Source organism: Podarcis melisellensis (genome assembly GCF_964234715.1).
Source record: "Podarcis melisellensis genome assembly, chromosome: 8".
NCBI lineage: Eukaryota > Metazoa > Chordata > Lepidosauria > Squamata > Lacertidae > Podarcis > Podarcis melisellensis.
The window spans coordinates 8,033,941-8,046,797 of record NC_138540.1 but is presented as its reverse complement, the minus strand read 5'-3'; the positions used below and the strand labels follow the sequence as shown (position 1 = coordinate 8,046,797).

General features: G+C 46.8%; 1 protein-coding gene across 2 annotated transcripts; it reads left to right on the top strand.

The window, feature by feature from the left end:
• Positions 1–2,082: 2,082 nt before the first annotated feature.
• PHETA1 (PH domain containing endocytic trafficking adaptor 1) lies at positions 2,083–11,826 on the top strand. 2 transcript variants are annotated; one of them, XM_081923012.1, is made up of 2 exons: positions 2,083–2,576; positions 8,553–11,826. In XM_081923012.1, the coding sequence occupies exon 2, from the start codon at positions 8,565–8,567 to the stop codon at positions 9,369–9,371; it is 807 nt and encodes a 268-aa protein (XP_081779138.1). In that variant the 5' UTR covers positions 2,083–2,576; positions 8,553–8,564; the 3' UTR covers positions 9,372–11,826. The 2 variants fall into 2 exon arrangements, with proteins under 2 accessions (XP_081779138.1, XP_081779139.1); XM_081923013.1 differs by lacking the exon at positions 2,083–2,576 and adding an exon at positions 3,991–4,253.
• The last annotated feature ends 1,031 nt before the right edge of the window (positions 11,827–12,857 follow it).

Genomic DNA, 12,857 nt, shown 5'->3' with positions numbered 1-12,857 from the left:
GCCTTAGGGTGAAGGGTGGACAATAGAAGTACTATTATTATTATTATTACAGTGGTACCTCGGGTTACATACACTTCAGGTTACATACGCTTCAGGTTACAGACTCCGCTAACCCAGAAATAGTGCTTCAGGTGAAGAACTTTGCTTCAGGAGAAGAACAGAAATTGGGATCTGGCGGCGCAGCAGTAGCAGGAGGCCCCATTAGCTAAAGTGGTGCTTCAGGTTAAGAACAGATTCAGGTTAAGTACGGACCTCCAGAACGAATTAAGTACTTAACCCGAGGTATCACTGTATTATTATTAAGGTAAAGGGTAAAGGGACCCCTGGCCATTAGGTCCAGTCGTGGCCAATTCTGGGGTTGTGGCGCTCACCTCGCTTTATTGGCCGAGGGAGCCGGCGTACAGCTTCTGGGCCATGTGGCCAGCATGACTAAGCCACTTCTGGCGAACCAGAGCAGCAAACGGAAACACCGTTTATCTTTCCGGCGGAGCGGTACCTATTTATCTACTTGCACTTTGACGTGCTTTCGAACTGCTAGGCTGGCAGGAGCAGGGACCGAGCAACGGGAGCTCACCCTGTTGTGGGGATTCGAACCGCTGACCTTCTGATCGGCAAGTCCTAGGCTCTGTGGTTTAACCCACAGCGCCACCCGCATCCCTATTATTATTATTAGTGTTGATATTAATATATAATGTTTGTACATTTTTAGTAGATACACAGATCAGGCCAGTGTGGCACAGGAGTCTTAACTACCAACTTCAAAGGAAGGAGGGAGATAATGGAATATTATCATTCCAGAAATAGAGGTCAGAGAGCAGAGGAAATGCACTTGGAGGAAAAATTCATGGACAAGAGGGCAATCTGGCTCTGTGGTCCGAGGGAGAAATGATTCTGAATGTCAGTGGCTGGAAACCACAGGAGGGGAGAGTTCTGCTTGGATTCTGCTCGCTGGCTTCCCACAGGCACCTAGTTGGTGGCTTTGAGATGCTAGACTTGATAGGCTATGGGCCTGATTCATGCAGGGCTTTTCCTTGCGTTCTCAAAGGACGGGAGTCTCCCAGTCCTAACTGGACTGGCAACTGGGTCTCGCTTCAACACTGCTGGGGAGACCAGCACGCTAGCTTGGAGGTCACGGGGTTAGGCGGTCGGATCCTGGCGGTATTGACAGTTTAGCTTCATCTCTGCATGGAGAGATTTCGGTCTCACCTGCGAGTACAACGGGGGGTTTGTTGGTTAAGGGGTGCTAAGGAGTAACAAGTCCATATTAAAACAAAAAAAAATCCTTCCGTGCATGCACACGAAAGCTCATACCAAGAACTAACTTAGTTGGTCTTTAAGGTGCTACTGGAAGGAATTGTTTTGTTTTGACTATGGCAGACCAACATGGCTACCTATCTGTAACAAGTCCATATTAAGTACCCATGCGAGGAAAGGTTAATTAGGAGGGTCACCTGGTGAAAAGAAAACTAAGTTGATTAATTGCACAAGTTTTCACAGATTGAAAAAGTTTGCATGTGAGTAAAATGACAGTGTTGAAGGGGTGAGAGGATGGGGCAGGGCAACCGTTGCAGCAGGTGGCATCTTGAAGGACCTCTTTCTTCCTGGGCGAGAGTGCCTCTTCTCATAATAAATTTATTATGGAATTTAAATTTTTTAAAAAGAGAGAATGCCTCTTCTCTAAGGACCACCAGTGCCATCTTAGATAAGAGGACTTCCCTTCCACGGTGGGAGAAGATTCCTCTCCTGAAGTTGTGTCTGCTGCTGCTGCTGTGTGACAGACACCATCATGCAGCCCAGCAAGTACCGTATTTTTTGCTCTATAAGACTCACTTTTTCCCTCCTAAAAAGTAAGGGGAAATGTGTGTGCGTCTTATGGAGCGAATGCAGGCTGTGCAGCTATCCCAGAAGCCAGAACAGCAAGAGGGATTGCTGCTTTCACTGCGCAGCGATCCCTCTTGCTGTTCTGGCTTCTGAGATTCAGAATATTTCTTTTCTTGTTTTCCTCCTCCAAAAACTAGGTGCGTCTTGTGGTCTGGTGCGTCTTATAGAGCGAAAAATACGGTACAGAGGAAGACTCAGATCGTTGATCCATATAGTTCAGAGTAGTCCACACTGGTGGGCAGGATTTCAGGCAGGATATCTTACCTGGAGATGCCATTGGGAGTTGAATCTGGGACTCTGGAATCTGGTGTGCAAGTCGGAGAAAGATATCTCTTCCAAGGTGATTCCTCCTAAGAAAGACAACTGCTGTCCTAAGGTTGCTTAACGTTGGGTAGACATACCCAAATATGCACAGCTTTGGCAATGGATTCATGCCTGGTGCCCATTGCTTAACCATTTGACACACCGATGACTGCATATCCTCATGTCTGGTGCTTTTACATCCTGGGTTGTCTGGATGGAGATGAAACATTGCCTTTCCATTCTGAAAACTGAAATTTTCTCTTATTGCCTTCTCAGAGCCAACTTTAAAGTGAGGCGCCTGTGACCAGCAAGAAAATCCAGATCCCCCCCCCCTTTTAAAGAAGTTCCTTCCCATTTTGCAGCTTCCCAGCCTTGATGACAGATATTTACATGTAAGTAAACCTCTCTCAGTTCAACGGGACTTTCTCTTACAAAGAGGGAATGTTATTACCTGGGGCTTTTGTTAAGTACTTGGATAACATAAGTAAATACCTTCTTTTCACATCTTTTTTTTATATATAATATTTATTAAGGTTTTACAAAAAACAAAAATTTACAGAGTGAAATAAACAAAAAACATATAAGAAAGAAAAAAATAAGAAAAAGAAAAATACAAAAATTAAAAAATAGAGATTACAAAATAAAAAGAAAAATTAAAAAAAATCCATTTTTAAGTATCTTTAAACTCATTTGCTTGTTTCATTGACCTCCTCACACCTCCCCTTTTTGTGTTCCCATTTACATAATCAAATCAGCAAATCCTTGCCCTCTTTCATTTATCTTAACTCTAAATCTTAACATATTATTATATATTTTCATATATTATCAATCCATTTTTTTGCATATTCTTTAACTTTGTTGCTAATGCCACTTATTTTCAATCCAACATCATTTTAAGATTCATTAATTTAATACCTTCTTTTCACATCTAAAATAACATCTGCCCCAGGTAAATCAGCAATTCTTTTTTCTGTCAAAGGTAGTGACTATGGAAGGAGATGGACTTAACTATGGGAGAAAGAAGAAAAGGGAGGAATCGGTCAAAATCTTACGGCGGTGGGGGGGGAGGGTGTATATACTTTTATAAAAGTGATAAATTGATAAAATAGCTTCTTAATGACGTCATAATCCAATTGGTTAATATTACCATAGGAACCAGTAAGACTGCAATCGCACTTTCTTGGGAGTAGGCCCTGTTGAACTTGTTAGGGACTGACCTCTGAGTAGGAATGGTTAGGATTGTGCTGTTACTGCAGAAAAGGGAGCATATAGATATATATATATATTGCTTGGACTGCATCCCTTTTCAGGCTTTGGTCCTTGGACTGAGCAAGATTAGTCCCAAGCATGGCAGGGATTTGTTCTGGGGTGGGGCGGACATCCAGATGTGGCCCTCCAGATGTTGGTGGACTACAAACCCCATCATTCCTAACCGGTTATATGCATCATTGGCCGGAAGGCTGGTTCGAGGGCAGCTTCTGGTTTCCTGCACTTCTTAGCTTCAAGTGATTCTTCCTACATCTGCCTTGCATGTCAGGAACACTCACTGACCGTGATGTTTTCTGGGAGGTGCGTTTGAGCCCATCATGGCCCTCCTTTAATGTCTATGCCAGGCAGGTAGGGCTTGCAGCATAGAGGTGGCAGGGACAGAGCGGTGCCCTCTGATCACCACCACATAGAGCCATGGAAAACGACATCTTTCGATTTAGCTTTGGATCATAGAACTGCAAAGTTGGAAAGGCCTGATCCAACCCACCGCAATGCAGGAATCCCTGACACATGGCCCTCCAACCTCATGTTGTGTTGTGCTATTTATATCCCGCCTTTCCCCCAGTTTGGGACTCAAGACTGCTTACGCAGTTAAAATAAAACAAGCTGAATACATAGAAGAGGAATTGACTGTGGGATGTGATACGTAAGAAGCAGTCAAGTACAACATTCCTTGTTTTCCTAGAGTGGTCATGCAGGGGAATGTTTGGTCCAACCAGTCGAAAACTTCCTGTTTCCTCCTGGCTGGGACATCCTTCCTTTGCGTGTGACTGAATGTGGGCGTGACATCACCTGTCCAGGTAACAAAAGGATGAGACACGCAGCACATTCTCTCTCTCTTTGACTTCCTCTGTTGTTAGAGCAGCTTTTTAGCTAGAAATGCCCTTTCAGCTTTCAGCCAACAGAGCATGTTTAGCCTGGAGAAGAGGAGGTTAAGGGGTGATATGATAGCCATGTTCAAATATATAAAAGGATGTCACATAGAGGAGGGAGAAAGGTTGTTTTCTGCTGCTCCAGAGAAGCGCACACGGAGAAATGGATCCAAACTACAAGAAAGAAGATTCCACCTAAACATTAGGAAGAACTGACAGTAAGAGCTGTTTGACAGTGGAATTTGCTGCCAAGGAGTGTGGTGGAGTCTCCTTCTTTGGAGGTCTTTAAGCAGAGGCTTGACAACCATATGTCAGGAGTGCTCTGATGGTGTTTCCTGCTTGGCAGGGGGTTGGACTCAATGGCCCTTGTGGTCTCTTCCAACTCTATGATTCTATGATTCTATGATTCTAGGACACTGGGATTATCCCCATACGGGATAGATCCATAGCTGTCAACTTTTCCCTTTTCTTGAGAGGAATCCTATTCGGAATAAGGGAATTTCCCTTTAAAAAAGGGAAACGTTGACAGCTATGGATAGATCCACATGTATAGATCTTTAACTAAGTCTGCCTTCAGGGATCCCACTGTGAACTGATATGAGTAAACTTCTTTTATATACTTTAAACAAGATTGTGGCATGTTTATTCTTTTAAGAGGGATATAAGGGAACTTACCAGGAACCTAGTAGTGAGAGGCTTACACAAGCCTGCAACCAGCTATCCACTGTGCGTTTAAAAGGGGAATGTAAAACTCTGGTAAGTAAAAGAACTTGCTAGCGCAAGTTAGGAAGGATATTAATAAACAATATATCCTCTCCTGCCTCCCTGAACATTCCCACATGGACAAATTCATGACGAGGCTGCGGGTGGCTCCTAGCCCTGATGGCTGAGCTCTGCCTCTATGGTTGGAGACAATAAATGCTTCTGCATCCTAGTTGCTGGAGCCGCAGGAGGAAAGAGTGCCGCTCTCGCACCCGGGTCCTGCTTGCGGGTTTTTTCATGGGGCATCTGGTTGGCCACCGTGGGAAGAGGGTGCTGGACTACGTGGGCCCCCTTGGGCCTGATCCAGCCTCAGGACTCTTCTTATGTTCTCCAAGGTTCTGTGAGCAAGGAAGGGCCTCTTTGAAACAATGGAGTGGGTAAACATATAATAATTTATTTATTATTTATACTCCGCCTATCTGGCTGAGTTTCCCCAGCCACTCTGGGTGGCTTCCAATCGAGTGTTAAAAACAATACAGCATTAAATATTAAAAACTTCCCTAAACAGGGCTGCCTTCAGATATCTTTTAAAGATAGGATAGCTGCTTATTTCCTTCACATCTGAAGGGTGGGTGTTCCACAGGGCAGGTGCCACTACCGAGAAGGCCCTCTGTCTGTTTCCCTGTAACCTCACTTCTCGCAGCGAGGGAACCGTCAGAAGGCCCTCGGAGCTGGACCTCAGTGTCCGGGCAGAACGATGCAGGTGGAGATGCTCCTTCAGGTATACAGGACCGAGGCCGTTTAGGGCGTTAAAGGTCAGCACCAACACTTTGAATTGTGCTTGGAAACGTACTGGGAGCCAATGCAGATCTCTCAGGACCGGTGTTATGTGGTCTCAGCGGTCACTCCCAGTCACCAGTCTAGCTGCCACATTCTGGATTAATTGCAGTTTCCGGGTCACCTTCAAAGGTAGCCCCACGTAGAGCGCATTGCAGTAGTCCAAGCGGGAGATAACATTAGAACCCTCCCAACTCCTCCTTAAAAGCAAATGACCTCAGAAGATGCAGTGGCAAGATGGAGAAGGAGATGGCTGGAAGGGAGCACATCCTCAGGAGAGTTACTCAGCACCAGAAGGGCAGGATGAGTTGTTTGACCCGATTAGCAACTTTCTCAGTAGTCAAAACCTTTTCCTCCTTCTTTCTTTCCTTCTGTTTTTTTTTTAATGTGTTAGCAAAAACTGCTAAGATTAGAATAGAGGAAGTGAATTGGCATTGAAGAGCTTCCTCCTCCTTTGTTTTTTCGATCCTGGAAACAGCTGTCAGTCACATCCACATTCCCCCCCCCCCCCCGGGTCACCAAGTTGCTATATGCACATTTGCCCAGCAGACAATGCGGAGATGCTGGTGGTGTTTAGAGGAAGCGTGCAGATTTTGGAGGTGTCACACCCTGGCCTTGTGAGGGGCTGAGCGCTGCAGGGAAAGTGCTCATCATTGTTCTATTCACCTCACCTCAAAATCTTGACCTGCATTTTTTCAGCTAATGTGATCTGATTTAAGTTGTGATTTAAGTTGTGTGTGTGAGCACCAAATTAAAAAGTTGTTCTGCTCCATTTTTTAAAAAAGTTTTAATTTATGCATCTCCTGTTTAACTTAGGGACACGGGTGGTGGTGTGGGTTAAACCACAGAGCCTAGAGCTTGCCAATCAGAAGGCCGGCGGTTCGAATCTCCGCGACAGGGTGAGCTCCCGTCACTCGGTCCCTGCTCCTGCCAACCTAGTAGTTCGAAAGCACATCAAAGTGCAAGTAGATAAATAGGTACCGCTCTGGCGGGAAGGTAAATGGCGTTTCCATGCGCTGCTCTGGTTTGCCAGAAGCGTCTTAGTCATGCTGGCCACATGACCCGGAAGCTGTACGCCGGCTCCCTCGGCCAATAAAGGAAGATGAGCGCCGCAACCCCAGAGTCATCCGTGACTGGACCTAATGGTTAGGGGTCCCTTTACCTTTTACCTGTTTAAGTTGCTGACAAAGGAGCTAATATCTTGCAATTAAGAACAGGTGTAATAAGAAGCCTAGAGGGGGAAAATAATAATTAAAGAGTGGGGAACATTTGTTGAATATCTGAAAAATTATGGTATGCAAGTAAGTGCATTAGTAGGGTTAACTTAAGCAGTTAAAATTATTTTCAAGGTAAATTGCAGAATAACTTAAAAATGGAGTAAAGTGGAAAACGCAGTGTTAAAAATTTAAATAGGACAAGAAACCACAAAGGGGGCGTGGAGTCTAATATGTATTTGTATTGGAAGTATGTGATTGTAAGGTGAACTTTTGAAAACTGCGAACTTTTGAAAACTGAAAATAAAATTAAAAACAATAATAAATTCTTGCAATTAAGAAACTCTGCTACACTTGAGCAGTGAGATAACTCAGTCTAATCCCTTGCAAAGCTCCCTTGCAAGACCTTAGATCTCAGCTGTGTGAGCAGCCCAGGATTAGGAAAGCTACCTAAACGACCAGCTGCAACTCTTGGCAGCGAGTTGAGATGTGGGGATGGCCTGATATACTGATTTCCTTTGAACTTGCATGCTCCCCTTAACTCCAGAGGTTATTACCTTATTTGGCAATAAATCGTTTAGGAAGAATCCTGGCGGGGAAGCTAAGCTGGGGGACAACGTTTGTGAAATTCAGCCTGAAATTTGGGCACCTCTCAGGCAGGGCTGAAGTGTTGTTGGGCATGAATGAACACCAGAAGAGCCCAGTGTCTGGATCAGGCCAAAGGGGACCTATCTAGCTCAGCATCCTGTTCCTACAGTGGGCAACTGGGTGCCCCAGTGGGAATCCTGCAAGCAAGGACCCGAGATCAATAGCTTTCTCCCGACTTGTGATGCTCGCAAGGGGAATTCAGTTAGTTCCCCAGTGCTGGAGTAGCGCATAGTCATTACAACCAGTAGTGTTAAGTAAAGAGGAGGATTGTTTTGAGAAGATACTGCATTATTTGAGTAGGTTTGAATAATTTGGAGCAATCAAAACGTTAAAAGTTAAATAAATCTTGTGGAAGGAGGAGCGTTAAGGTATATAAAAGTGTACATATGGTTAAATTGAATATGTTATTATTGAATATGTATATTATTGAATATTGTATACCCAAAGTATCAGACGCCTGGGGGGTTTCACTGTTTGTGTTTTAGTGGTTGGTAAAAAATAAAATAGAAAAAAAAAATAGAAAAAAAAGTTCCATGAATTTGCCCACACGCCTTTCAAAGCCACCCCAGTCGTGACCGTTGCTATATACTGTGGGAGCAAAATTTCATAGTTACAACTAAGCGCTGTGTGAAAAAGTCCTTCCTCCTGCCTCTCCTGAATCTCTTCAGCTACATGGGGCGGAGGCTGCGGCCATTTTGTGTCTCTAGAAGAGGGCTCAAAATAGCCGACACCTCCTGGGTTCCAGGCCTGATAGATCTCCTGGTTCCTGCCAGGGGTTGGGGAACCTCAGCCTTTCTTTCCCTCTTATTTTCTTCCTCGTTTCCAGGCCCGAGCGAACATGAAGCTGAACGAGCGGAGCTTGGCCTTCTACGCCACCTGCGACGCCCCGGCGGACAACGCCGGCTTCCTCTACAAGAAGGGCGAGAGGAACACGGCCTACCACCGCCGCTGGTTCGTGCTGAGGGGAAACATGCTCTTCTACTTTGAGGACCGGGAGAGCCGGGAGCCGGTGGGTGTTGTCATCCTGGAGGGCTGCACCGTGGAGCTGTGCGAGTCCACGGAAGAGTTCGCCTTCGCCATCCGCTTTGACTGCGCCAAGTCCCGCACCTACGTCCTGGCGGCGGAGAGCCAGGCCGCCATGGAGAGCTGGGTCAAGGCCCTCTCTCGCGCCAGCTTTGGCTACCTGCGACTGCTGGTGAGGGAGCTGGAGAAACAGCTGGAGGAAATGCAGAAGGCGTCTTCCGGCTGCCACCGGGTCCAGCGGAGGGCGCCGCTTTACCGGAAGAACAAAATGGCGCCGAATTCACAGGACTTGCTCCCGGAGAAGCCGTCCGTCCCGATTTGCATCCCGGCGAAAGAAAATGGCTGCGCCCTCTGGTACAACTCCGAAGGCCCAACCAGCCTGCCGGCGGGGTACCCCCAAGCCAACTCCTGGGGCACCAGGACCTGTGGGGAGGACAGCTTTGATGGGGGTCTGAAGCCCCCACCGCTGCCTCCTCGAAGGAGGGCTCTCTCTGGCAATTCCTGTAGTTCAGAGGGCCCTGGCAGCCCAAGCTGCTTTTCCAGACTCCATGACTCGTACGGAAGGGAAGTCCTGGAGCTGAGAAGGGCATGGCTGGAGGGACAAAAGGATGGAGGGCTGTGAGGGGCTCCTTGGCAGCGGGGGCACCTTGGGAGAGGCCAATAAATGGAGACCTTGGCTGCTGCAGATAACACTCCGCTCCTGGAAACTCTGCCTGCCAGCTCAAATCTTCCCATTGCCTTTAAAACCTGGGCCAGGTACTTTTCCACTCCTTGTTCCCCCTCTCCGTGAAGTTCCTGGAAAAGACCTGCCACCCTTTTGCACCTAGAAAGCCTCAGCTTGTTAATGATGAAAAGGGATCTGACTTTAATACTGGCTGTCACCACCACCCAGGCCAGACTCGAATCACTGTCAGAAGTGTTGACATTTCTTACCGTGGTCGTCCTCTCCTTCCTGGAAGGGGCTTCTGCCGTAGAGACGGATGTCTGCTGTTACCAAACACTGGGTTGGGCACAGTTTGGGGTGGTGGGAGAGCATTCTGACCAGGTTAAGCCGTGGGATCAGATGGTTTGGGCCAGCTCTCCACCAAAGGGAAGGCAGAGACATCTACACGGACCATCCCGGTTCTGACATCATGGCGGGGCTGGTTTGGAAAATTTCGCCATCGTTTTACTTGCTGTCTCCTGGGATTCTTCCATCTTGCATCAAGCACTGTCAGGTGTTGGGGGTTCCTGGTTTGTCGTTGGTTAAAGTAGAGGCACCTGAGCATACAGGTGTGAGAGAGGCCTTCGGGGACCCTTCATTCTGCATGCTCCTCTTAACTCAGTTTCACCTTTGAATGGCACTGGTTTAGGTGGGGTTAAGACTACGGTTACACTACAATTGTAAATGGGTTTAATACTCAACCTCCCCCTCTCCCCAAATATGACCTTGGGGAAACGTCCACTAAGAGTCTGAAATAAAGGGCAGCTGTCAATTTTTTTTCCTGGTGCTCTGACAATCGAAACCCAAGATGCACGGTTAATGATTCAGACACGGCTGCAATATGCAAGGAGCAGGCTGTGTTTATTTGCCGAAGAAAAAAGTCTGTGTCCTGCCATAGAAAAATACTGGGCTGCATCCATTGCTAATCCTGCTCAGGGGAGACATTTTGGAATGGATGGACATGACTTAACTTGGGGCCATTAATTTCAAGGGGTCTACTCGGAGTAGCACTTAGGCTGCATTCACCCATCAGTTAGTTCCAATTTCCCTAATATTCCCATTACTGTTAATTTCTGTATCATATTCCAGCTTTTGCATGAAATATAGTGGAATATGGAGCCAGTTTAGCGCTCATCTCTCTGCTATCTGTGATACAGAAAAATTCATTTGCTTGCAGGAAAAAATCCTTCTGCAGGTAACATGGAAACGTGTGCTATATTTGTTCCATATTATGCTATGTTTCCGGAAGTAGCTTTTACGTTGAGTGAAAGCTCAAATGTAATGCAGAACCCAGCAGTTAAGGAAATGTCGTGGAAATTGAATGAACAGCAGTGTGGATGGATGCAACCTTTGTTCGCTCCAACCTGTTGTCTGCACTGCTTCTGTTAACTTAAGAAGTTCCCCCTTTCTTTTGTAAAATATTTCCTCTGCCTTGACCACCACCCCATTTACCATTTTATAAAGCCTGTTTGAAGGGCAAAGAATCTTTCTTGAACTAGAGCCATCATGACACCGCTGAGAGGGAATCTTTGCGATCTCATTTTACAGAGAAGGAGTTGAGTTGCCCCAAAATGTACATGTTTTGTGTGCGTGCACAGGGGACGCTCAGCTGGCTCTCGTGATGAGGAGACAAGAGGGACAGCTTTGTGTATGTTCATTTCTCCTTTACTCTTCATTGCTAGAGAGGGAGAGGCAGCATAGCATAGTGGTTAGAGTATCAGGGTTTCAGACAAAGGGCATTCCCAGCCTTACCTGGAGGTATTGGGGGTCGAACCAGGGACCTGTCTAGCTCTGCCACTGGACTACAGCTCTTCCCCTCAAAATGAAGTAAGTTCCTAGGCCTCATGGCTGTTGATAAGGAGCTGAGTGAAATAGGAGCATAGGAAGCTGTCTTGCTCCAAACCACATCACTGGTTCATCTCCTTCCATGTTGTCCAAGCTGGAGTGGCTATCAAGTATTTCAGGCCCAGGCTCCCTGGGCCTTATCAGGAAATGCTACAGACTGAACCTTGGACCTTCTCCAGAGATCACGTTCCTGCTTTTCATGTTTACAAATGGCGGTGCAATGCGGCGTGGGAAATTGCATTGGTAAAAGTGATTGGAAGAGGAAAGAAATGCCATTTCTTTCAGGCAGTCATTTTCAAACTTCAGCCAAAAAGAGGAGGCGTCGTACGACACCTCCTGAGCTATTTTCCCAGCCTGGGCTTTTCTTCTACAGCTGTTCCTCGAGTTAGGTTTGTGTGAAATGGGGTTCCTGCGAAACCAGCTTTGTTTATGTGTTCCCGTGGGTATATATAATCTATCACTTCTCTGTTCCTGCTTCCTTCTGATGAACTCAGCTACCACAGACTGTAAAAATAGAACAGAATATGTGTATCCCTTTGTCCGCCTCCGATCTTGTATTATGGGATAGGGGAATGAGGCGTCCTCTGCATTTCTGGTTGGTACTGTCCAGAAAAATGCATTTAGGCAAACGAAAATAGGATGCAGCTTACGAGCTAATACTGATCACATCTAGTTCAGCATTACCTGCACCGACTGGCAGCTGTGCTCTGGGGGTTTCAAGCAGGGGTCTGTTTGCAGACCTATCTGTGCTTGGCGATTGAACCTGCCGGTGGGTTTCTGAAAAGCTCCACAGCTAAGGTCTTGGGCAGGGTTTCTTCTCAAAAGGAAAACGGGAGGCAAGGACAGGCTTTCTTGCAACAACCCAGCTTGCTCACAACTACTGGCTTGCAGCTGTGGGAGGCTGGGTGCCCGGGGCTTGGAGGCAGCCTTGTGTCGAAAGTGCAGGCAGCTCTTTAAGGACAGAGGGCATATTTTTGCCACTGAAAGAGGAGAATGCAATTTTGTCACTCCGTATCAACAGCCAAGGGGGACGCAGGTGGCGCTGTGGGTTAAACCACAGAGCCTAGGACTTGCCAATCAGAAGGTCGGTGGTTCAAATCCCCACAACGGAGTGAGCTCCTGTTGCTCGGTCCCTGCTCCTGCCAACCTAGCAGTTCAAAAGCACGTCAAAGTGCAAGTAGATAAATAGGTACCACTCTGGCAGGAAGGTAAACGGCATTTCCATGTGATGCTCTGGTTCGCCAGAAGTAGCTTAGTCAGGCTGGCCACATGACCCGGAAGCTGTATGCCGGCTCCCTTGGCCAATAAAGCGAGATGAGCGCCGCAACCCCAGAGTCGGTCATGACTGGACCTAATGGTCAAGGGTGCCTTTACCTTTACCTATCGCCAGCCACAAGAGTCAGCAGGAAGCAATTAGTGCATTGTGCCAGCTGTCACCAACTTGGTACCCTCCAGATGTTTTGGGCTACAATAGCATCCTGGCTGGGGACTTTAGTGTAAAACATCTGAGGGTGCCATGTTTGCAAAGGCTGGCACTATGGCAAAAAGTTAAGTCTTCTG